The following is a 25,868-nucleotide window of genomic DNA, read 5'->3' as shown; positions in this document are numbered from 1 at the left end:
CTAGAATGAGATTAAAATCTTTAGCTTTTTTATGTTTGTTTGTAGAGTTTGTCTGCTTGGGGCAAATTCTTTGTTTTTTTTGTTTTGTTTAGTTTTGTTTTGTTTTTTACTAGAGTATGCATTTTTTTTTTTACTAGAATATCCTTTGCTGCTGAGGATATTTTCTCTGGCAACAGAATTCCAAGCTGACAGTTCTTTCCTTTTTTCCCAACATTTTAAAAACATTTCACTGTCTTCTACCTTCTGCTGTTTCTCCATAGTCTCTAGATTACATTATTTCATTGTTCCTCCATATAGCATATGTTGTTTTTCCCTAGCTGTTGCAAGATATTTTTAGATTGTCTTTGGTTTTCAGCAGTTTTATTACAATGTATAATATATAATTAAATAATATAAAATATAATTAAATTTGTGTCTTTCACTAAGTTTCTGGCTATCAATTCTTCAAATATTTTTCTGCCCCAATCTCTTTCTTCTGTCTTTCTTGGATTCCAAAGGCACAAATGTAAGATCTTTAGATATTTTCCAGCAGACTCCCAATCTTCTCTTCTCTTTTATTTCAATCTTTTTTCCTCTACGTTCTTTAGCTTGAATAATTTCTATGAGTCTATCTTCAAGTTCACTGTCATCTTCATTCTTCTCTTGAGTCCATCCAGCAAGACTTGTCATTTTAGGTATTTTATTTTTCAGTCTTTAAATGTACATTTGTTTTGTCATTTTTATTTCTTGCCAATAATTCCTAACATTTCATTAATTTCAAGTATGTTTTTTTCTTATGTCATGGAAGATAGTTATTATAGCTGCTTTAAAATGTTGCCCAATAGCTCCAAAATCTGGATCATTTCAGAGTGTATCTATCTTCTTTTCAACTGAGGATTGTTCACATTTTCCTGGGTATTATATAAGCAATTTTGAGTTGTATTGTGGATATTTTTAATGTTATGTTGTGGAAACTCTGTGCTGTTTAATCTTCTGGAGAAAGTTGACATTTTTAAGTCGGCAATCAACCTAGTTATATTAGGAATATAAATTCGGTTCTAACTTTTGTTTTCAGGTGTTCAAATCTCAGTTCAATCTGCAAAGGCTTTTTTGTTCTCATATAAGTCTGTCCTGCTCAATAGCAGCTCAGGAATTAGGCTGAGAATTGTGTAGATTTATACACAGGGTCAGTGCATACCCTTCTGTCTTTTATCAGGGATTTTCTTACAGTCTCTGGCAAACACAGGCCACGTTTCTTGGTTCTTTCAGTCAGAAACACAGTTTCTGTTGGAGATTTCGCTGTCAGAGCTGCCACTACCATCTTGCTTCTCTGCAACTAGGGTCTACCCTCAGGGCACAGCTCTACAGGCACATAAGTTAACAAAGAAAAAAAAAAAGAGAGACAAAACGTCCTTATGTGGGTAAAATCTCCAACTTCTGATTTCCTTTCACAATTTGCCTCCTTTTGTTTATTTTTAAGGTGTCTTATATAGTTTTAAAAATATATTTTCATAAATTATAGTTGTAATCAGTAGGAGGGATGGGCTGTGGTGGTCTTATGCCACATGCCACAACCAGAAGAGCTAATTTTAACTCTCAGCACATATATAAGAGCCTATTATAATCAGCCCATCAAAGGTTTCATATTACACCTAGTGTCTTTTGCTCTTTATCCTCTTTCATTTAGCTAGGTAATGCCTCCACTATAGAGGGTGTGCCAAGGACAATGTAGCCACTATCCTTGGGGATATTTCATGGATACAGAAGAAGATGCTCAGGTCTCTGGCTGGAAATTGTTTTTAATGAGCCAGGCAAACATTTGAAGAGTCTTTCTGGGCAGTGTCTGGCAGGAACAGGTATAGCCTAGAGGTACATAGTAGAAAAATAGACTGCTAATGCTATAATACAATCTAGAATCAAAAATAAGGGCTCATAATTGTGAAGGCTTTAGATCTCAGCCCTTAGTTATGAGATCTTGGAAAAATATTTAAACTTGCTGAATTTCAGTTTACTATTTTGTGAGTATGCGTACAAAATTTTCTCTCTTTTGGTGAAACGTATATAAAAGTGACAGTTCTTGGCATACATTGTATAGGAAAAATAGCTTTTCATAATATTCATAGAAAGCAACTGAAACTGAAGACAAAAAACCTGGAAAAGTTGGAGAGTCTATAGTTCATATACAAGTCACGCAGCAAGGAAGGAATGTATCACGTTTATTTGCAGGATTCCAATGAGTTGAATGATACGTGACACTTTTTTTGAGGTAATCTCTCTGTATGCACACTTACAAACTTTTAGAAGGACAAATAACTGAAATAGGTGGTCAGTACAGGTAGACTGCTTCCTCAGATAGCAAAAATCTCCCCTGAAGGAAAACAGAATGCATAAAGCAGGAGAAAGAAGATTCTGCCACTCAGTAAGCTAAAGGGATAAGATAATAGGACTTGAACGTTTTTGGCCAAATGAAGGCCTATCTGCCTTAGATTAGAGTTTTAACTCAGGAATTGCATGACTCCCAGCATTTACATTTTAATATTTGCTCTTAATAAAAGGTATTTTAACTACTGGATAAAAATAAAAATTTTTAAATCTCTGGAAATTATTTAATCCATTTTGTATTTTTTGCATATTCAAAATTTAGCTCTAATGAAATGACTCTTTTAAAACAATTTTATAAAACACACACTTTCAGCTTTCTGCTATTCTCTTTAAGTCTGTACTTGTTCATCAATCTTTAAAGTTCTTTATTGCTTCTTTTGTAGGTTAGAACTTTTTTAGGTCAGAATGTAAAATTGAGGGAGATCTGGAGAAAGGGCAGAGATTAGGGTACAAGCCTGTCAGAAAAGAACAGAGAGAGAATAAATGAAATTTTAGTCATGTGGTGACCTATCCATTGATGGCTATGCCATCTAGAGAGAAGGAAAGTGTTCAGGGTTTTTGAACATTAAAAAAAAAAAGCCCTCAACAAGAATTCACTTTATTTTTAAGTGAGACGGATGTTAAGATCAAATATTTGACACTTTACCATCCTTACTTTAGTGTCAAGTATTATGGGTAGCTGAATTCACAGATAAAAGCTATTGATTTATAAATATAGCTCAAACTTCTCTGGATTGTGGATATTTTTCACATGATGTACACTTAAGCAAACATTCGCTTATTTAACAACTGTGTGTTAAGGGCATAGTATTGTGCTAACCACTGTATTCAAAATACATTTTCCATAGCTTTTTATACTCAGCGAATTCTCAATACAGTTGAAACTGCAGGATAAATTAAGATAATACAAGTTTGAAGGGCTGAGATAAGGCAGTGAATATCAAATAGATGGTATATATAGTAAAGTTTCCAAAGAGAAAGGTCACTAGGAATGGGAGTGACCCAGGAACTTCAGGGAGGGTGAGTGATTTGACCTAAGCCTAGAAGATTACATTGGATGTAAAAGTAAATACATGGTAAATAGATATATGACCTAGTCAGACAGAATGAGTGGTATGTGTTTAGTTAACAATGAATGATCCATCTAGATAGAAAACGAATTTTGTGTTGAGAGGTGAATATTAGAGGTAGGTTATAGCTAGATTGTATAGTACTATAAGGTTTTAAGCTAAGAAATATCAAATTTACAAAGACTCTGTTAAAATTTTTTATTGATATAGTAAAATGCAGTCTTAGAATGTTTTGTGCAGGGAAGAATTAAGAGCAGAAAACAAGGAAAGGAATACTATAGCAGCCAATCAAAGTAACCCATAGATGAATCAAGGGAGAATGTTGAAGAGGATTTTGAGAATAATAAAAGTAATCTAAAAGAAACTAAAAGGATTTGTTGATGATTATATTTATGGATAAAAGAACGAATTGAGGCTGGGCGGAGTGGCTTACGCCTGTAATCCCAGCACTTTGGGAGGCGGAGGCGGGCGGATCACGAGGTCAGGAGATCGAAACCATCCTGGCTAACACGGTGAAACCCTATCACTACTAAAAATACAAAAATTTAGCCGGGCGTGGTGGTGGGCGCCTGTAGTCCCAGTCCCAGCTATTCTGGAGGCTGAGGCAGAATGGCATGGACCCGGGAGGAGCTTGCAGTGAGCCTAGATGGCGCCACTGCACTCCAGCCTGGGCAACAGAGCCAGAGTCTGTCTCAAAAAAAAAAAAAAAAAAAAGAATCAATTGAAATATAGAAAAAAAGTAGAACTACCATTTCATCCAGCAATCTCACTACTGGGCATCTACCCAGAGGAAAAGAAGTCATTAATTATATGAAAGACACTTGCACATGTATGTTTATTGCAGCACAATTTGCAATTGCAAAAATATGGAACCAGCCTAGATGTCCATCAACCAACAAGTGAAAAAAAATGTGATATATATATTTTAGGTTAAATATATTTTAGGTAAATATATATATCACATTTGGGTGTGACCATTGAGTAATACCACCATGATATATATATATACACACACACCATGGAATGCTGCTCAGCCATAAAAATGAATGAAATAATGGCACTGGCAGAAACCTACATGGAGCTGGAGATCATTATTCTAAGTGAAGCAACTCAGGAAGGGAAAGGTAAACATTTTATGTTCTCATGTATAGGTGAGAGCTAAGCTATGAAGATGCAAAGGAATAAGAATGATATAATGAACTTTAGGGACTTAGGGGGAAGGGTGGGAAGTATGTGAGAAATAAAAGACTACACGTTGGGTACAGTGTACACTGCTTGGGTGATGAGAGCACCAAAATGTCAGAAATCAACACTAAGGAACTTTTCCATGCAGCCAAAAAGCACCCGTTCCCTAAAAAGTATTGAAATAATAAAAGAAAAGAAAATTAATTATAGAGAAGTTTTGATCAAGAATTACTTGATGATGGTGCAACAATTTATAGAAATATGTAATTCAGAATGAAAGATGGTTTCATTGGTAAGCAGAGGACCATATTGTATAACTGTTTGGTTTAAAGAGATGGCAAGATATTGGGCAGTTGGAAATATGTAAATGAAGGTCAGAGAAAGATTGAATGTAGAGATATAAATTTAGTAGTAATTCATATTATCTTTGAAGTTTCAAGACTGGGTAAAATTTCTTAGGAATTTAGTTTCAAAAGTTAAAACCCTGAATACTGGAAAATCTTCACATTTAAGAGCAAGGGTAAAGCCAACATTTATTAAACCACTACACATCCATCTATCTTAAATTTACAAGAGCTGAGGAAGCCTCAGAAACAGTGCTGTCCAGATGTTTTAGAGAATGTGCAGACACAGTTTGCTTGGTGCCAATGTCCAGTGAAGTTTCATGAAAAAGCTGGTAACCAAATGTTCAAAAAGGAAGGGCTGGTTAAAGGTGTTTGTTGGCTATTAGAAAGAGGTCAGTGATAACAGATTTTAGAACAATTAATGGTTTATTTCATTTAAAAAAATAATGCATTTTCTGCTGACCTCATGGATTTTTTTTTCTAGTTTGTGTAGTTTCTAGGCTGCTCTCTTCTCTCTTTGAGGGTCAATGTTTCTTTGGCAAAAAAAGTCATGAAACACAATAGACTATCCAGATCTGGACAGGTACTCTTCACTATCCTTTGCTTTGTATCTTATTCTTTGAAATGGTAGATCAATGTCAAAATGGGCCAACTCTGGAAGAACAATTTTTATTCATGGATGAAAGAAAATGCATTTGATAAGATAACTGTCATTCTGAAATCATCCTTAATATTAAGAACTGACATTTATTTAGGTTGAAGTGCATCTAGGTTGAAACAAAGACAAATTTCCTTTAGGTATCGAGATTTTAAAAACAACAAAAAATTAAGACTATCAGGGGGCTCAGCCAAGCTAATTTTAGAAGGATATGCAGAACATTGATGTTTTTATATGTCAAACATTGCCATAGTCTGTGCTTTATTTTCACAACCCTCAACTGTTATCCTTACTAAGTCTAAGTGTTGTCTCTGTTCTACTTCAAAGGCACTGCAATTTACTTGGTGCCAAGTACCGAGCTCACCACATTGTGTGTAGAGTGCCATTTGTGACATTAGGGTACTAGCCACTTGTGTTATTTTTTCAAAGAGGTCCATGAACCATTTGCACCAGAGAGCCTTCTGGAATGCTCATATTCTGCAGCAGGAGAGACAAAAACAAGTCTAGAAGTGAAAGAGACAGTAGAGGAAGCCATGGGACCAAGAGATGCTTGTATTGCGCAGATGCAGACAGCCCAATCTATAGTTACAGAATCAAAATTACTAGGAGTGGCACCCAGAAAAATGTATTTTAAAAACAAGAACCCCCAGGTTACACTCAGACACATTAAAAATGTAAAAGAAGAGTTTAAATAAAAAATTAAAAGTAATACAGTTTTAGTGTGTATGCGGGTTCTTGTGTTTGACTCTACTCTCTCTCTCGTGTTAATTTTCACATCGAAACTATTTTTCCCATCTTGTGTCTTATGAAAGAATTGAATGGTACCACATTTGAGTTGTCTTCTATCATTCCTGACATTTCTTGCTCCTTGTTTTAAGAGCCTGAGAATGTGTGGGTAGATTCAATATCAAAAGAGAGTTTCATCCTATTGGTTATGTTTAGCACCTTCTGGAATGTAAATATTCTGGAGCAGAGAGAAGAGAGCAGCCTAGAAACTACACAGACTAGAAAAAAAATCCATGAAGTCAGCAGAAAATGCATGGAGAGACGTTGTAGAAGTCAATGGAAGACAGCATTTTAAGGACGGATACATGGAAAAGTGCTAGAGAGGGTTTTAAAAAATATTTCAAATCTAACTGTTTTTTATGTTTCTTTGTCATAGTGTTTTAAAAAACCGTGGCCAAGCTTTTTTTTGTTTTTGTTTTTGTTTTTGTTTTGAGACTGAGTGTTGCTCTGTCGCCCAGGCTGGAGTGCAGTGGCACGATCTCAGCTCACTGCAAGTTCTGCCTCCCGGATTCACACCATTCTCCTGCCTCAGCCTCCCCAGCAGCTGTAACTACAGGCACACGCCACCACGCCCAGCTACTTTTTTGTATTTTTAGTAGAGATGAGGTTTCATAGTGGTAGCCAGGATGGTCTCGATCTCCTGACCTCATGATCCACCCACCTCAGCCTCCCCAGCAGCTGTAACTACAGGCACACGCCACCACGCCCAGCTACTTTTTTGTATTTTTAGTAGAGACGAGGTTTCATAGTGGTAGCCAGGATGGTCTCGATCTCCTGACCTCATGATCCACCCACCTTGGCCTCCCAAAGTGCTGGGATTACAGGTGTGAGCCACCGTGCCCGGCTGTGGACAAGCTTTTAAATACTTGCACTACTTCATCAGTCTCTGTTTGCTAGAGTGAATCATATTGTGATGCTTTGAAAGGGAAAGAATTTTAGCAATTTTATTTTAGCTTGTGATCTCACAGGAGGAAAGTAACTCTCAGAGCAAAGCTTCATAGATTTAATAAAAGATAAACAATACTTTTCATCAAACTTAATATTAAACATAACAGAACTCTAGGCATAATAATTCATTTTAACATTAATATAAAATCAAGTCCAATTTTAGTCTATTATTTTGGTATGTGAACATACTAAAGGATTGACAAATAAACAACAATTAGCTAAAACTTGAAATTAGCAAATAAAATATGTTGAGAATTTATAGATGGATTTTTATGTCATTTATAGTAGAAAGTTGTTTTAAGCGGAAGAAACAAAATAATCATCTAAAGGAAGCTGTGGAAAATGCAATGCATAACTTTGCTGTGATGATTTTTGGAAGATGAAAACATCCTAATTCTTAGTTGTTCACATGAGAAATCAGTTGACATTCTTTTATTTAACCAAGGCTTTACTGAGCACCTACTATATACTTGGCCCTATTCTATACACCTTGGGTTATAGCAGTGGCACAGGGGAAGAAAGAAAATAAAGTAGAAAAGAAAGATTGAAAGTGACAACAAAGGGGAGCAGTGTTGTGGTTTTACATTTGGGAATCAGATAGGACTTTACTGAAAAGGTGTCAATAAAATACAAGCATTCAGGACATGTGAGATTGAGCCATGGAGAATATTGATCCATGAACTTGTGAAGAGCATTCTAGGTAAATGGAGTAGCAGATACGAAAGTCCTGGGGCAGCAACAAGCCTGCCATGTTCAAGGAACAGCAAAGAAGACACTGAGGCTGGCATGGAGTGACTGAGGGAGTCTGTGGTAGGGATGAGGTTTAAGAGGTCAAGAGAGCAGATTGATAGGGTCTCACAGGTCATTAACAAGTACCTTGACTTTCGTTACAAGTTATAGGAGACTCCTTCCCCAAAGGGATATGAAGGGAGGAATGACAGGATCTGACTTCTATTCTCAAAGGAACATTCTGGCTGCTAGATTAAAAAGAGATTATAAAGAAGGACAGAAGCAGAGTCAACTGTTAAGAAACTGCAGCAGTAATTCAAGTAAGAGATCCTGGTGACTTGAACCAAAAATGGAAGCAGTGGAGGAGAAAGTTGATGTGTTCTGGATTTATTTTGAAAGCAGAATAACAGAATTTGCTGGTAAAATGGATGTAGCTTTTGGGGAGGGAGAGGAGTCAAAATGACTCTAAGGTTTTAACCTGAGTAACTAGAGAATGAAGGTGCTATTAACTGAGATGAAAAAGGTGGCAAACGATGTAGGTTTAGAGGGGCAGTCATGAGAAGTTTGGTGCATATTGAATCTGAGACGCCTATTATATTTATACTAGGGCTGTTGATAGTCAGTTGTACATACAACTCTGGATTTCAGATGAGAGTTCCAAGCTGGAATTGTAGATTTGGAAAAGAAAAACAAGTAAGTAATGTTTAAAGCCATGAGGCTAGAGGTAGAAAAAGAGGAGAGGTCTAGGATCTAATTTTAAGGCACTAAAAACCTTTCAATGTTGAGATTAGAGAGAAGAGAGGAACTAGTAAGTAAACTGAGAAGGCAGACTGAAGCAAATATTACTACATCATTAATAGCTCTTTTTGACAGCATTGGTAATGTAGAGGTTCTCATGACCCTAAGTGTTTTTTCACTATTTTTAGGGTCATTTGGTCATTTTCTATTTACCTATAACTTGATCTCAATTTTAAACTCTCAATCTTAAACTCTTGCTCTTTCCCATTCACTCCTCCTATCCCTGCTTCATGCTTGCATCACATTGATTTTGAAGATCTTCATTGGTACTGTAATTTCATCTGAGTGTAAAATGCATTTTTGAAAACTGTCAAAAGTAATTTGGTGATTCATCTGGTGATTGAAATGGGTGACCAGGTTGGTTAATATCGCTTTTGATCAAAAATCAGGAGTGACCATTGAGTAATATCACCAAGTTTACTGTTTGGTTTACATGCCCAGTCTAAAAGCAATTTCATCAGGCATGTTCTAAAATGTTTTGAGCAATGATAACATTACTGGAATAAATATATCATTTCTAAGAGGACTGTGTTCAAGGCTTATTTTCATATATGAAATACATATATAAGTTTTGTTAATTTGATTAACAATATTTCTTAATATTCTATTGTTTTATCATATATGTTTATATAGTTGCTTAAAATCCATCAACATGCATGTAGCCATAAATAATGTTGAACTGAATCTTCATTTTGCAATGTAAGGGTTTCTTAAAAAACTGCTATTCTCATTTAAAGTAATTATCTAGTGAAAAACAATGGAAAATAATTGTTTTAATTAGTAAAAGATTTGCAGAAAATTTTAAAATATTTGCCCAGATACTACAAAAATTGCTGATAGTGAGCACCAGAGGTTTATAAACACGCATTCTTGGATGTCTGAATAAAAATTAATTTGTAATGAATGTATTCTCTTCAAATTATGCCAATTATTTGTTCACCAAACAAATATTTATTGTTTTAATATTGTTTTAATATGGATGCATGTCATATGGAGAAGAGTTTGCTCTTTTAGATCTTCCAAAGGCATCCTCAGAGATTTATATACACAAAGAAGAGAGCAAAAATTGTGTTACTGACTTTCTCCACATCTGACATAGTCTCCTGGGAAGTTTTTACCATGTGGAGAACCCATTTTGTCTAGGCTCAAGGAAGATTAAAATAGTTGGTGAGGTTTAGTGTTTTCCTTCTGTTTGCTACACCCCAACTCAGGTCATTAGTCACTTACCCTGTGACACAGAAAGCTTCCTCTCTTTCTTAATGATACGGTCCAGTTACCATCAATGCCTCTGACTTACGCCAACCATAAGTGGCATGTAATAGAGAGTGGAACTTTTAGTTTTCTTTGGAGGCTAACTATAGATTTTGTTCTAGGTTCTGGGATGGGGACACGGAAACAAAGATGGGGTTTCCGTTCTCAAAACACTATTATTTTTTGAGGAGAAGGAAACATGCATAAGGAATTACATCACAATATGATAACTGTATGATGCTCTAAAGTCAATGTACAATGGGAGTTTGGGAGAGAACCCTAAGAGTTCTTGGTTTCAGGGAAGGTACTGGCGTGATGCAAAGAGATGGAGTGAATTCTCCACCAAGTTCAGCGTGTTGAGATAGATAGTTGGAAATTATTGGGACCCAGCCTTTTTTCTTTTACCCTTTGATCCTCCAGCTAATCCGGTTATTTCAGAGCCTTTTCCCTAGTTTTTTTCCCTGACATTTTGAATGAAGTTTAATGTTTATTCTAGGACTTCCCTTGTGAAGTATTTTAGAGTCTTTACCCCAAGGATCACAGTCATCCTGAGGCAAAAATATTGTAATTGGCTCATTGTTCCTTACTTAAACTTGGCCGAGATACCCATTCCTCTAACTAATGTTGACACTAATTGCCTAAAGGAGGTAAGTGACTTCTGAATGTAGGCTTACGTGTTTCTTATTATACATAATAAACTTACAATGTTTTTCATGTGTTTCACTAGTATGGTCAGCTTCACATCCTCATAGGATATGACTAACTGCACCTTAGGCTTCTTGTCTGGAAACTTCTCACCTGATAAAAGAGTAGAATTTCAGTGAGTTCAGTTGGAAAGGGCTCAGCACAGGAGCAATCAAACATTTAAAAACTAAAACAGGACTGATAAATAATAAGTAGAATAAACATTCTTCAGATAATGTTGAAGAATCTTAATGCTCTTAAGGAGGTGGAGTTGATTAGATAGAGGTGGTATTTGTGTCTAATCTTTAACTCTTCCCCTAATATTTCATATTTTGTTTTGATTGATACCATTATTTTCTCAACAACTTAAGCTTAAAACCTCAGTGTTATTTTTGGTTCCAATTTTCTCCTTAGCATTCATTATAATGAGCTTGAAGTATTAGAGGTCACCGAGATTAAAAGTGTGGCCTTTAGAAATCAGTGAACCTGGGGTTCAAGGCCCAGCACTACTGTTCATGACTTTGTCATCATGACTAAATTAATCAACTTTATATAAAATGGAAATAATAGTTACTTTTTGAGATGGGTGGTTGAGATGATTAACTGATAAAATTCAAAAGTTGTGACATAGTAAGTGGTTAATTTGTACTAATCTCTTTTTTCTCATCCCATAGCACCTAATTCAAACTCATATAAACGTTTTGCCTAAACTACTAGGATATTCTCTCACTCCTCCCACTCCCTGCACAGAATCCAAATCTATTTGTATACCATTACCAATGTAAGTTTCAGACAATAAATTTTATAAAATTATTTTTTGATCAAAATGCCTTTCACAGATTTCCATTGCTTATAAAAAAGGTCTAAATTTGTCAGCCTTGTATTGTAGCTTCTTATTACTGTTTTATTTCTCACTTTTATTCTATGCTTTCATTCATATGCTTAGTCCTACAAACAGGCTCTACTATTTCTTTCTGGTAGTTTCTCATATTATTCCTTGTAATTAAAATGATCTCGTTAACCATTTTTGTCTATTGAACTTCTACCTTTCTGCAAAGCTTAATTAAAATGCAAAATAGTTTGTGTGGTCATCTCTCCTTGAACTCTCCTAGCACAGCCCTTATCATGGAATCTTTACATTGTAATTATTTTATATGCCTCAATTTGTTTAGGGGATTACAATCTATCTCAGGGCTTACTTTTTAGCCCTATCTCCCCAAGGGGCATAAGCCAATGCTTACTCCATAATGTGCACATTAAACATTTATTTAATAACAACAGTAACCTTAATTTTTCTTTTGAGTTGTATCGCAACATCATTAAAATGAGAATTTTAGTTTTTTAAATTAAAAATTTATTGTTTACTGCCCAAGGATTAAACATAATTTATAGTTTTACTAATATTTCCCTTATAATCTCTGGTTGTATGTTATCTGGGGGAATTTAGAGACCAATTTATTAATAACAAAAAATTTGTCAATGGTCATCAGATAGTCAATCCTAACTTTCTAATCTTCCGTAATATTTGAAAATTATACCTGAGCAGTGCAGTTATACCTGATCAGTATAATTTTTAAATATATAACTTTTCAAAGCTTTCTACATTTATTTGAGTAATTTATACATTATATGAGGTGATATTAATTTTATTGTTAATAATATGGATTTCTGACATTGAAAAGGATGCTTTTTACCATTGAAATGGTAATATAATAAAAAATCACTTATAATATCTTGATTACAATAACTGGGAGATGTGAGTTAGAGATAGTATGAGTTAATTCTGAGTAAGACTGAAGTAAATTGCATTTCATAATAAAAAGCTGTTTGGTATAAAGGTGCTAAAAATGCTGATGACGTTTTGAGGCACAATGAACATTATATTTGAATTACAGAGTAGAAGAATTGTTAAGTAGACATCCAATGTATTTAATCAGAGAAGTTTTAATTCGAAGGTAGAAAATTAGCATAAATTTGGGATTGACTGCCTAAATAGTAAAAGTACAATTGCCACTTGAACTGACTGAAGATATTTCCCCCTCGACCTCTTGTGCAAGATTAGTAACTAAAGTATCCATCAAAACATGCCAGAGCTCAGAACCCAGTGAAAATTCACACCACTGGGAATTGACACTCAGTAGTCAATGTTGTAGTAGGAGTAGAGACGCTTACTATTTCTGTAGCTTTGACTGTGTGCCAGGCTAAGAGCTTTATGTACAGTAACCCATTGAATCATCATAGCAAATCTACGAAATTTGTATTGTCTCCATTTTACACTTGAGGAAACTCAGGCACTTGATCCAAAGTCATAGGGACAATAAATGGTACAGGTTTAAGTGATCTCCTGAGTCTGTGTTTATAAGTGCCTGGTTTATAAGCCAGGTGACAACATAAGAAAAACAGCTTAAATGAACTCAAGAGGGACATTTGTGAATAGCTTAATAAGTTCAAGAGGACGCTAGGATATGTTGGTCTTCTGCTTCAGGTTAGTCTGAGGGATTCAACTATGCTTAGATTAACCATTTATAGTAACCTCAAGAACTGTTAAAATATTTTTGATTTTAAGGATGATTGTGTTGAGATGCTTGATGCACGGTACTACAGCAGCGAATACATTGCTTATTATGCAAAATATGTCCATTGGCATTAGAAAATGGTATCTCAAGTTTTCACTTTTTTCACATGATATATTCATATGCAAAAAATTTTAAGTACACATAAAAAGTCTTCCTGACATCTATCCACCCATTTCTCCTATCATTATTTTATTAGTTTCCAATGTATCTCTCCAGAGGGATACATTTTTGGGGGGAGTTGCTTCATATTTGCAAATATAGATAAGTAATTCTATTTCACTCTTTTTAATAAGCATAGTGTATTCATCATTCTCCAAATATATTTTGGAGATATTTTCATATCAGTAATACATATCTTTATTTTTTAAAATATAGGTTCTTAGTATTCCATTATATGAAAATACTAGTTGCTAATTCATGGGTAGGTGGATTGTTTCCAATGTTTTGCAGCTATTAAAAATCATATTGCGTGAATCATTTTGTACCTGCATCATTCTGTATCTATGCACAAATATCACAAGATAAACTACCAATATCAGGATTGCAGGTCAAAGAGTATTAGCATTTGTAGTTTTGATGAATATTGCCAGCTGCCTTCCATGGAGGTTCTAACAATTTGCATTATTACCAGGAGTGTATGAGTGCCTGCTGATTTATAACCAAGCTTGTTAATTAAATTTTTGGGGTTTTGCCAATCTGATTAGAAAAAAATGGTGTCAGTGTAATTTAAATTTGCATTTATCTGAGTGAGGTTGAGTATCTTTTCACTTGGTTAAGAGTCACTTGTATTTTCTTTTTTGTAGGTTATCTTTTTACACTGTTTACTCAATTTTTTATTTGGTTATATATCTTTTTCTTATCATATTCTACATGATAGTTAGGTGTTAGATAAAAAATCCCTTGTCTGTAATGAATTGCAAAAATTTCACCCATTTTGTCATTTACCTTTTTATTTTATTGAGTTTGCTATGGTGCTTTATGGCATGCAGGGTTGTTGTGGCTTCTGGATTTTGGAGTCACAGCTATAGTAATTCATTTCAAGATTATAAAGGAGTTTTTCTGTTTTCATTGTCACATGTGTGATTTCATTACTTATATTTAAAATACTTCCTCCATTTGTTACTTATCCTGCTATATGGTATGAAGTATAGTATCCCAACACCATTTTTTGAATTTTCCCTTACGGTTTTGGTCACATACTAAACTCCTGACTGTATTTGGCCATACAGGTATTTTTGAAAATCCTATTACATTGCATTTATTCATCTATTTATCCACTGACACAGCACTGTTTTAATTATTGAGGTTTTATAATATGTTTTGATATCTAGTGGGCCTTGTCTTCACTCATTGCTCTGTTTTTACTAAGCTTTTCTATTTTTTCTTTCTTTTCTTTGTTTGTGAGCTGTAGAATTAGGCTATCTACTTGGAAGAAAACCTGCTGATATTTTTTTAAAAATTTTATTACATTTCAAAATTAATTGGAAATATGTCTTTATGATGTTGAATTTTCCTACCTAAGAGGATAATGTCTATCATAAATAAGAGATTTCAACAAAGTATCAAATACAAAATTGATATATAGGTATCAATTATATGTTACATATAGACATAAATTTACTATATAAAATGTGCATTTTATATATGTATACAACAACCATTTATTGAACAGGAAGTCCTTTCCCCCTTGCTTGTTTTTTTGGTTCTATGGAAGATCAGATGACTATAGGTGTGCAACTTTATTTCCCTAGTTTACATTCCCACTAGCACTGTAGAAGTGTTCCCTGATTGCCACACCCATGCCAACATCTACTGGTTTTTGATTTTTTTATTACGGCCATTCTTGCCGGAGTAAGGTGGTATTGCATTGTGGTTTTGATTTGCATTTTCCTGATCATTAGGGACAGTAAGCATTTTTTCATATGTTTGTTGGCCATTTGTATATATCTTCTTTTGAGAATTGTCTATTCATGACCTTAGCCTACTTCTTGATAGAATTGTTTGTTTTTTTCTTACTAATTTGTTTGAGTTCATTGTAGATTCTGGATATTAGTCCTCTGTCAGATGTATAGACTGTGAAGATTTACTCTCACTCTGTGGGTTGTCGGTTTACTCTGCTGACCGTTCCTTTTACTGTACAAAGATGCTTTCGTTTAATTAGGTCCCAGCTATTTATCTTTGTTTTTATTACATTTGCTTTTGGGTTCTAGGTCATGAAATTGTTGCCTAAGCCAATGTCTAGAAGGGTTTTTCCAATGTTATCTTCTAGAATTTTTATTTAGTTTCAGGTCTTAAGTTTAAGTCCTTAATCCATCTTGAGTTGATTTTTGTATAAGGTAAGAGATGAGGATCCAGTTTCAATCTCCTACATGTGGTTAGCCAATTATCCCAGCACCATTTGTTGAAAGGATGTCCTTTCCCACTTTATGTTTTTGTTTGCTTTGTCAAAGATCAGTTGGCTGTAAGTATTTGGGTTTATTTCTGGGTTCTCTGTTCTGTTCCATTGCTCTATATGCCTATTTTTATACCAGTACCATGCTGTTTGGGTGACTACGGCCTTATAGTATAGTTTGAAATCAGGTAGTGTGATGCTTCCAGATTTGTTCTTTTTGCCTAGTCTTGCTTTGGCTATGCAAGCTCTTTTTTGGTTCCATATGAATTTTAGAATTGTTTTTTTCTAATTCTGTGAGGAATGATGGTGGTATTTTGATAGGGGTTGTGTTGAATTTGTAGATTGCTTTTGGCAGTATGCTCATTTTCGCAATATTGATTCTACGCACCCATGAGCATGGGATGTGTTTCCATTTGTTTGTGTAATCTATGATTTATTTCAGCAGTGCTTTGTAGTTTTCCTTGTAGAGGTCCTTCAACTCCTTTGTTAGGTATATTCCTAAGTACTTTATTTATTTTTATCTTTTGCAGCTATTGTAAAAGAAGTTGAGCTCTTGATTTGATTCTCCGCTTGGTCACTGTTGGTGTATAGAAGAGTTACTGATTTGTGTACACTAATCTTGTATCTGGAAACTTTGTTGAATTCTTTTATCAGTTCTAGGAGCTTTCTGGAGGAGTCTTTAGGGTTTTCAAGGTAAACGATCATATCGTCAGCAAAGAGGGACAGTTTGATTTTCTCTTTACTGATTTGGATGCCCTTTATTTCTTTTGCTTTTCTGATTGCTGAAGCGAGGACTTCCAATACAATGTTGAAGAGGAGATGTAAGAGTGGGCATCCTTTTCTTGTTCCAGTTCTAAAAGGAAATGCTTTTAACTTTTCCGCATTCAGTATTAGTTTGGCTGTGAGTTTGTCGTAGATGGATTTTGTTACATTACATCCCTTAATGCTGATTTTGCTGAGGGTTTTTTTTCTTTTCTTTTCTTTTCTTTTTTTTTTTTTTTTTGAGACAGAGTCTCACTCTTTTTCCCAGGCTGGAGTGCAGTGGTGCAATCTTGGCTTACTGCAAGCTCCGCTTCCTGTATTCACGCCATTCTCCTGCCTCAGCTTCCCAAGTAGCTGGGACTACAGGCACCCACCACCAGGCCCAGCAAATTTTTTTTTAGTTTTAATAGAGATGGGGTTTCACCATGTTAGCCAGCATGGTCTCAATCTCCTGACCTCATGATCCATCTGCCTCAGCCTCCCAAAGTGCTGGGATTACAGGCGTGAGCCACCACGCCTGGCCTGCTGAGGGTTTTAAACATAAAGCCATGCTAGATTTTGTTGAATACTTTTTCTGCATCAGTTGGAATGGTAATGTGATTTTTGTATTTAATTCTGTTTATGTGGTGTACCACATTTATTGACTTGCGTATATTAAACCATCCCTGCATTCCTGGTATGAAACCCACTTGATCATGGTGGATTATCTTTTTGATATGTTGTTGGATGTTGGATTTGGTTAGGTAGTATTTAGTTAAGGATTTTAGCATTTACGTTCATCAAGGATATTGGTCTGCAGTTTCCTTTTTTGGTTATGTCCTTTCCTGGCTTTGGTATTAGCATGATGCTGGCTTCATATAATGAATTAGGGAGGGGTCTTTCTTTCTCTGTCTTGTGGAATAGTGTCAAAAGGATTGGTACCAATTCTTCTTTGAATGTCTGGTAGAATTCTGCTGTGAATCCATCCGGTCCTGGACTTTTTTGTCAGTAATTCATTAACCACCATTTTAATCTCACTGCTTATTATTGTTCTGTTCAGGGTATCTAATTATTCCTGATTTAAGCTACAAGGGTTGTATTTTCCCAGGAATTTATCCATGTCATCTAGGTTTTCTAGCTTATGTGTGTAAAGGTGTTAATAGTACCCTTGAATGATCTTTTTTTCAGTGGTGTCTATTGTAATATCTCCTGTTTCATTTCTCTGTGAAGTTATTTGGATTTTCTTTCTTTTCTTGGTTAATCTTGCCAATAGTCTATCAATTTTATTTATATTTCCAAAGAACCAGCTTTTTGTTTCATTCATCTTTTGTATTTTTTTTGGTTTCAATTTCATTTAATTCTGCTCTGATCTTGGTTATTTCCTCTCTTCTGCTGAGTTTAGGTTTGGTTTGTTCTTGTTTCTCTAGTTCCTTGAGGTGTGACCTTAGATTGTTTCTGTGCTCTTTCAGACTTTTTGATGTAGGCGGGCTGTGAACTTTCCTGTTAGCATAGCCTTAACTGTATCCCGGAGGTTTTGATAGGTTGTGTCATTATTGTCATTCAGTTCAAAGAATTTTTAAATTTCCATCTTGGTTTCGTTCTCATTCAGGAACAGGTTTTTTAATTTCCATGTATTTGTGTGGTTTTGAAGATTCCTTTTGGAGTTGATTTTCAGTTTTACTCCATTATAGTTTGAGAGAGTGTTTGATATAATTTCAATTTTCTTAAATTTATTGAGACTTATTTTATGGCCTATCATATGGTCTATCTTGGAGAAAGTTCCATGCACTGTTGAATGGAATGTGTATTCTGTGGTTGCTAGATGAAATGTTCTAGATATATCTGTTACGTCCATTTGCTCCAAGGTATAGTTAAAATTCATTGTTTCTCTGTTGACTTTCTGTCTTGATGACCTGTCTAGTGCTGTCAGTGGAGTATTGAAGTGCCCTACTATTACTGTGTTGCTGTCTATCTCATTTCTTAGGTCTACTAGTAACTGTTTTATAACTTTGGGAGCTCCAGTGTTAGGTGCATACATGTTTAGGTTTGTGATAGTTTCCTGTTGGACTATGCCTTTTACCATTATATACTGTCCCTCTTTGTTTCTTTTAATCGCTGTTGCTTTAAAGTTTGTTTTGTCTGGTATAAGAATAGCTAACCCTGCTCACTTTTGGTGTACATTTGCATGAAATGCCTTTTTCTACCTATTTATTCTAAGTTTATATGAGTGCTTATGTGTTAGGTGAGTCTCCTGAAGGCAGCAGATAGTTGGTTGGTGAGTTCTTATGCATTCTGTGGTTCTGTATCTTTTAAGTGGAGCATTTAGGCCATTTACCTTCAATGTTGGCATTGAAATGTGAGGTACTGTTGCATTCATCATGCTCTTTGTTGCCTGTGTACCTTCGTTTTTTGTTTGTTTTGCTTTGTTTAGCTTTTTAACTTGCATTTTTGTTTTATAGGTCCTATGTGATGTATGCTTTAAAGATATTCTTTTTGATGTGTTTCCAGGATTTGATTCAAGATTTGGAGCTCTTTTTAGCAGTTCTTGTAGTAGTGGTTTGGTAATGGTGAATTCTCTCAGCATTTGTTTGTCTGAAAAAGACTGTATCTTTCCTTCATAAATGATGCTTACTTTCACTGGATATAAAACTCTTGGCTGATAATTGTTTTGTTTTAGGAGGCTGAATATAGGGCCCAAATGCTTTCTGGCTCGTAGGGTTTTTCCTGAGAAATCTGCTGTTAATCTGATAGCTTTTCCTTTATAGGTTAACTGGTGCTTCTGTCTCACAGGTCTTAACAGTCTTTCCTTTGTCTTAATTTGGATAACCTGACGACAATGTGCTTAGGAGAAGAACTTTTTGCCAGAAATTCCCAGGTGTTCCTGGTGCTTCTTCTATTTGCATGGCTAGGACTCTAGCAAGGCTGGGGAAGTTTTGCTTGATTATTCCCCCTGATATGTTTTCCAAGCTTTTAGAAATGTCTTCTTTCTAAGGAACACCGATTATTCTTAGGTTTGGTCATTTAACATAATCTCAGACTTCTTGGAGGCTTTGTTCATATTTTCTTATTCTTTTTTTGTCTTTGTTAGACTAAGTTAATTCAAAGGCCTTGTTTTCAAGCTCTGAATTTCTTTCTTCTACTTGTTCAATTATATTTCTGAAAATTTCCAGGGCATTTTGCATTTCTAAAAGTGTGTCCAAATTTTCCTAAATATTTTATTTTTTTAAGCTATCTATGTCCTTGAATATTTTTCCCTTCACTTCTTGAAACATATTTTGGATCTCTTTGCATTGGCCTTTGCCTTTCTCTGGACTTTCCCTGATTAGCTTAATAACTAACCTCTTGAATTCTTTTTCAGGTAAATCAGGGATTTCTTCTTGGTTTGGATCCACTGCTGGTGAACTAGTGTGATTTTTGGTGGGTGTTAATGAGCCTTGTTTTGTCATTTTAGCAGGATTGGTTTTCTGGTTCCTTCTCATTTGGGTAGTCTCTGTCAGAGGGAAAGTCTAGGGCTGAAGGATGTTGTTCAGATTTTTTTTGTTCCACGGGGTGTTCCTTGATGTAGTACTCTCCCCCTTTTCCTGTGGATGTAGCTTCCTGTGAGCCCAAGTGTGGTGATTGTTGTCTCTTCTGGGTTCATCCACCCAGTGAGCCTACCTGGCTTTGGGCTGGTACTGGGGGTTGTCTGCACAGAGTCCTTTGATTTGTACTATCTATGGGTCTCTCAGCCATGGATACCAGCATCTGTTTTGGTGAGGTGGCAGAAGGTGCAATAGACTCTGTAGGGGTCCTTAGCTTTGGTGGTTTAATGCTCTTGTGCTGATGGCCTCCTGCCAGGAGGTGGCGCTTTCCAGAAAGCATCAGTCTAGTAGCGTGGAGGGGGACCAGCAGTGGGCAGGGTCCTAGCACTCCCAAGATTACATGTCTTTTGTTGCCCACTACAAGGGTGGGCAGGCAGGGATCATCAGGTGGGGGCGGGGCTAGGTGTTTCTGAGCTCAGACTCTCCTTGGACTGGTCTTGCTGTGACTGCTGTGGGGGGTGGGGGTGAGGTCCCAGGTCACTGGAGTTGTGTGCCTAGGAGGATTATAGCTGCCTCTGCTAAGTCATGCAGGTTGCCAGGGAAGTGGGGGAAAGCCAGCAGTCACAGGCCTCACCCAGCTCCCACGCAAACTGAAGGGCCAATCTCACTCCCACAGTGTCCCCCGCAACAGCCTCGAGTAAGGTGAGTCACACTTGAAAACTTGCCCAAAGTTTTCCACCTCCCTGTTGCAAAAGAAAAGGGCTTTAGTTCTTCCCCTGCCTGTGAAGTCTGCAAGCCAGATTCATACCCTCCCCTGAGTTCTGGCCAGGAGGCTTCTAGTCCCATTCAAATTGTTACAAAGTTCGGCTAGAGAATTCTTTCTCCCTGTGCAGTTTTACCCCCTCCTCTGGCCACCCCACTGATAGATCCCTGTGGTGCCAGGCAGGAATGGCTGCCTGGGGACCCAGCGAACTCACAGGGCTTTCTGCTGCTTCCTCTACCCCTGTATTTCCCTCAGCCCGGCTCTCTAATGTCTAGTATAGTTGAAAGTCAGGTAATGTGATGCCTCTGACTTTGTTCTTTTTGCTTTGCTATTTGGGCTTTTCTTGTTGTTGTTCCATATGAATTTTAGAATATTTTTTCAAATTCTGTGAAAAATGACATTGGTAATTTGAATGAAAAAAAATTCCATGCCCACAGACTCGAAGTATCAATATCATTAAAATGGCCATACTGCCCCAAGTAATTTACAGATTCATCGTTAACATATTATCGTTAACTATAGTCACCCTACATCCTACGTGGTATAGAACACTAGATCTTATTCCACCTATCTAGCTGTAATTTTGTATTCTTTAAAAAAAATCTCTCTCCATCTCTCCTTTACCCCCACCCTTCTCATCCTCTAGTATCCTCTGTTCTACTTTTTACTCCTTTGAGATCAATGTTTTTAAGCTTCCACATATGAGTGAAAATATATGGTGTTTAACTTTCTGCTCCTGGCTTATTTCACTTAACATAATGTCCTCCGGTTCCATCCAAGTTACCACAAATGACAGGATATTTTTTTTAAATTTTTATTTTATTGGTTGTTTTATTAAGAAAGCTCACTCAATTTTATCAAACGCCTTTTCAGGGTCTATAGAGGTGACCATGTGATTTTTATCCTTAAATACATCAATATGATAATATGTATTATATATTACGTATAGTACTAATATTGAACTGTTCTTGCATTTCTATCATGGTGAATTATATTCCTTTAGTGTGCTGATGGATTATTTTGGCTAATAATGTATTTAGAATTTTTCATTGATATTCATAAGTGAGATTGATCTGTGATTTCTTATTTGCCACCCTTGTAATCCTAGAAGCTACTGGTATAAATACTTTTTGTGCATCATAAAAGTAATATGGAAATTTTTCTTTCTTTTTCTCTGCTCTGGAAGTGTTTAAGTAACAGTGAAATTATCTGCTTTTAAAGAGTTTGGTAGAATTCCTCTGGAAATCATCTGAACTTGGTACTTTCTTAAAACTATAAAAGTTTTGCTTGCATTTTGAAGCATTATATTGTATTTATTTGATCAAACTTAATCTTGTTAGAATCATCTTCTCTGGGCCAAGTATATTTTGTTTTCCTAGAAAATTATCACTTTCAGACGGATTTACAAATTTATTTTCTGGAATTGAACAGGTAGTCTGTTACTATTGTTTAATTTCATCTTTCTATGGTTAATTCTTGCATTTCCTTTTGTTTTAATATTTGTGTACTTGTATTACTCCCCATTTTGGATTAGGTTAGATAGTGACTTATTTATTTTATTGTTTACTTTTTACTTCTAATTTGTTCCACTGTTTTCTTTGTTCTAACTAATTGAAATCTACTTTTATCTTTATCCTTTTTTTGTTTGTTTCATTTGGTTTGTAACTCTTATTCCAATTTTCCTCTGAGCATAGTTTTATCTTTCATGGTTTCTGAGATGTAGTATTTCCCTATCGCTAGTCTTTAGAAATTTAGCAAATTTTTTTGGTAATCCTTTTGATCCACCAGTTGTTCAAAAGATTTTTTTTTAATTCCTAAACCTAAATGTCTTCTAGTTTTCTGAAAATTTCCATTACATTTTCACTTCGTTAAAGTGATAAAATGATTAAAGAATTTCAACTACATTATTTTTACTTTTTGGACTTTATTGAGCTTTTCTGTAGTCAAATATATCATCTATTTTATAAACTTTCATAGGCATTTGAAGAGAAGATACTTTTTTTTCAGGATAAAAAATTTGACTTATTAACTACTTTATTTTTCTATAAATCTACTTAGTTTTTTCCATTTGGGCTTTCATAAATCAAGACGTGAATTAGAGTATCCTACTACTAGTGTGTTTTTGTGTGTTTCTTCTTGTGTGTTCAATAATTTCTGCTTTATATATGTGACTGTCATATCATTTGCTATGTAGTCATAACTGTGCCTATCTTTACTGAGAATTGTACTCATTATAAAATTCTGTCTCTTATTCAATTCAATGCTTTTTAGCCTAAATTCCTCCTTTTCTTCATCAAGATTGTGACCTCTGATTGAATTTTCTCTGCTTTGCCTAATATACCCATGGCTATATTTTAATTTTCAACCTTTTACAATCACTTTATTTTAGGTGTGTTTTCACAGAGAGTTATAATTTGCATTTTTATTCCAGTTTGAAAAAGAACTTCCTTAATAGATGAGTCAAGCCCATTTATACTTATTAATATAATAGATTAGTTTTCTCTTAGGTTTGTCTTAATGCTTTATATTATTATTTTTATGATTTTTAAAGGAAGTCTTTTGCTAAGTAATTTGCTTTTATTTTCATGTATTTATTGTACCTAAGAAAGTTGCTACTTTTGTTTTAGCAATTGCCTTTATTTAATAGTGTTAGACTTTTTATTTCTTTTGACAATACTTGTTTCCTAAATGAGTAAAGATAAAGGTGAAATTAGTGTGCACAATCTTTCTCACTCTATTTCATCTATCACCCAATTATATTCAATGTTGTGATTTTTCTTGTTTTTTTTTTGGTGTTTCCCTAACACAGATATAGATTTTTTTATTGCTTGATTTCTTAGATTTTAGTTATATCCTTCACACCCAGATGTTAGAGATGAGGTAATTAGAGAAAGCCCTCTAACTCATCATCTTTTAATCTTTTCCTTCCTTCCCAGATCAGAGACATGCAAAATTCTAAAATATTTTTCTAATTAAAAACATGAGGTCATACAACATAGCAAAATGGCTACTATTTCAAAGCTTTCAACTGAATGTTTCAGAAACAAATTAACACAAGTATTTATTTTTAAATAGTTCTATTCTTACACTGCTTGGCCTTTCACATCATTAACATTTTAATTGAAAACCTGAGTACCATACTTCAACCCATGGATAATTGATCTGGGCTCTGCCAGAGCAAGTAGCTAAACCATTAACTAGTGAGACCCTGCCATGTAGACGGCATGGCCTCAAGTTCTCTTTTAAATTAACATCTCAAATGGGAGGTAGTGATATGAGGTAATGATTGAAAGCTTCTCTTTGCAATCATTTGTAATTATTAATGGTGCTTAATCATGCTCATTAACTCATCCTCTTGACCCTGACAATTGCTGGGTTTGATCATGTTCTACTCCATTACCTATGTTATTATTTCCATACCTTGACAAATATCTATCTTCTGTGTGTCAAAGCTATGTAGTAGATGTGAGTAGATAATTTTATTTTATTTTTTATTTTATTTTATTTGGTATGTGGTCTATATTAATTTTGGGAGAATATACAGGATCATGTCACACTTAAAATAAAATCCAGCAACTTTTTTGGTTACTGCTTTGTTGAGTCTGGTTCCATAATATTTAGTGTAATAATTTGTAGAATTTTTTATTCCAAGTGATAACGTTAAGATAATTTTAGTGGTTGGGAGGCCTTGAATTTCTTGTGCCAGGACATTTACACATGAAGTAATCAGTTTGGGAGGAATAGCATCATTTTGATAAGGACAAGAGAGGAAAAACCAAAATCGAAAATTATTTTACAAATGCCACGCTACCTTGATAGAGAATATCAAGGTGTCCTCCATAACTGTTCTTTTTGTCATCTATCATTTATTCAGTAATTATTTATTGAAAAACTATAGTAGCCCAGACACTGTACATGATCCCAGGGATACAATGGTGAACCATATGGACATGGATTATCCCCAGTGGATTTCTAGTCTGCAAATAAACACACAAGCGAGAATTATCACGGCAATAAGTGTTTTGAAGAAGTAACATTCTAGGAGTGTATAGCAAAGACCATATTCTGCTGGAATGCCATGATGAGAGTTTTGATGTTTATCCAAAGGCCAAGACCAGCTACATAATTGGTGGGGCCCAGTGCAAAATAAAAATGTGGGGATGGTTTTTCAAAACTTATTAAGAATTTCAAGACAGTGGCAGCAGAGTATTAAACCAAGTGCAAGAACTTTCTCAGCACCCTGCCCTGTGTGACCGTGCAGGTCACAAGTGGATATAGCTGGCCTTGCCTAAGGGCAATCAGAAGCCAAAGAGGAGGTTTAAGTAGAGAAGAGAGATGATTGAATTGGCATTTGAGCAAGATAAATTCCTTAAATTCCTCAATTGTTCTCCCAAGGCATGTTTAGTTAGTGAGTAAAGGCAAAGAGTATTAGTATCTCCCAGATTTAGAGTTAAATATCGCTATTATTTTTCTAAGTCATGTGCCTAGATACACAGGTATCTGGAATCCACCCTCTTAATTAACTGGCAGAGGTAGTAAAATGGTGAAATCTGAGTTTTTTGCTTAATGTTTTCCTAGGTAAACCAACATTTTAATATACTCGAATGATTTCACCATGTAATCATTTAATAACATACACTTATTTTCAACAGACAGGAATAGTGCTTAAAATAAGTATTGTGCTCCTTGCTTAGAACCAGCTAATGTTCTGTGACAAAAGAATTAAGAATTCAAAAACGTGAAAAAGAAAATAATCTGATTAGCAGAAGAAGGAATAACTTCCTGCTAATCCTTGCTTGTTGTAATAGTTTGCATATTGTGCTAGGAAATATGAGTTCTGTTGTTTTAAGATAATACATTGTATTGAATACATAGCCTATAATCTAAATGTATTGAGAATCAAATCTTTTGTCACTCATCACTGCTGAAACAAATCTTGAATATTATATGATGTAAGAAATTTAAAAAAAGTTCTCAACCATTTTAGTTTTTGCACTAATAATGCTAAATTTTTAATGTGTACAAATGTATTTCAAAATACCTTTCAAAAAATAATATTAT

The 25,868-nt window shown here is 35.1% G+C and overlaps 1 protein-coding gene across 3 annotated transcripts in view; it reads right to left on the bottom strand.

Annotated features, from left to right (window-relative positions):
• Window positions 1–25,868, bottom strand: part of PIK3C2G (phosphatidylinositol-4-phosphate 3-kinase, catalytic subunit type 2 gamma) — a 382,509-nt gene that overhangs the window by 32,167 nt on the left and 324,474 nt on the right. For all 3 annotated transcript variants that reach the window (XM_011954723.1, XM_011954732.1, XM_011954742.1), the window contains one exon: window positions 10,834–10,928. In XM_011954723.1, coding sequence (XP_011810113.1) covers window positions 10,834–10,928 — 95 coding nt within the window. The remainder of the gene's footprint in view (window positions 1–10,833; window positions 10,929–25,868) is intronic.

This window comes from Colobus angolensis, unplaced genomic scaffold, assembly GCF_000951035.1.
Source record: "Colobus angolensis palliatus isolate OR3802 unplaced genomic scaffold, Cang.pa_1.0 Scaffold11, whole genome shotgun sequence".
Lineage (NCBI taxonomy): Eukaryota > Metazoa > Chordata > Mammalia > Primates > Cercopithecidae > Colobus > Colobus angolensis.
Note: the sequence above shows the minus strand (reverse complement) of the source record. Positions and strands in the feature narration are given on the sequence as shown.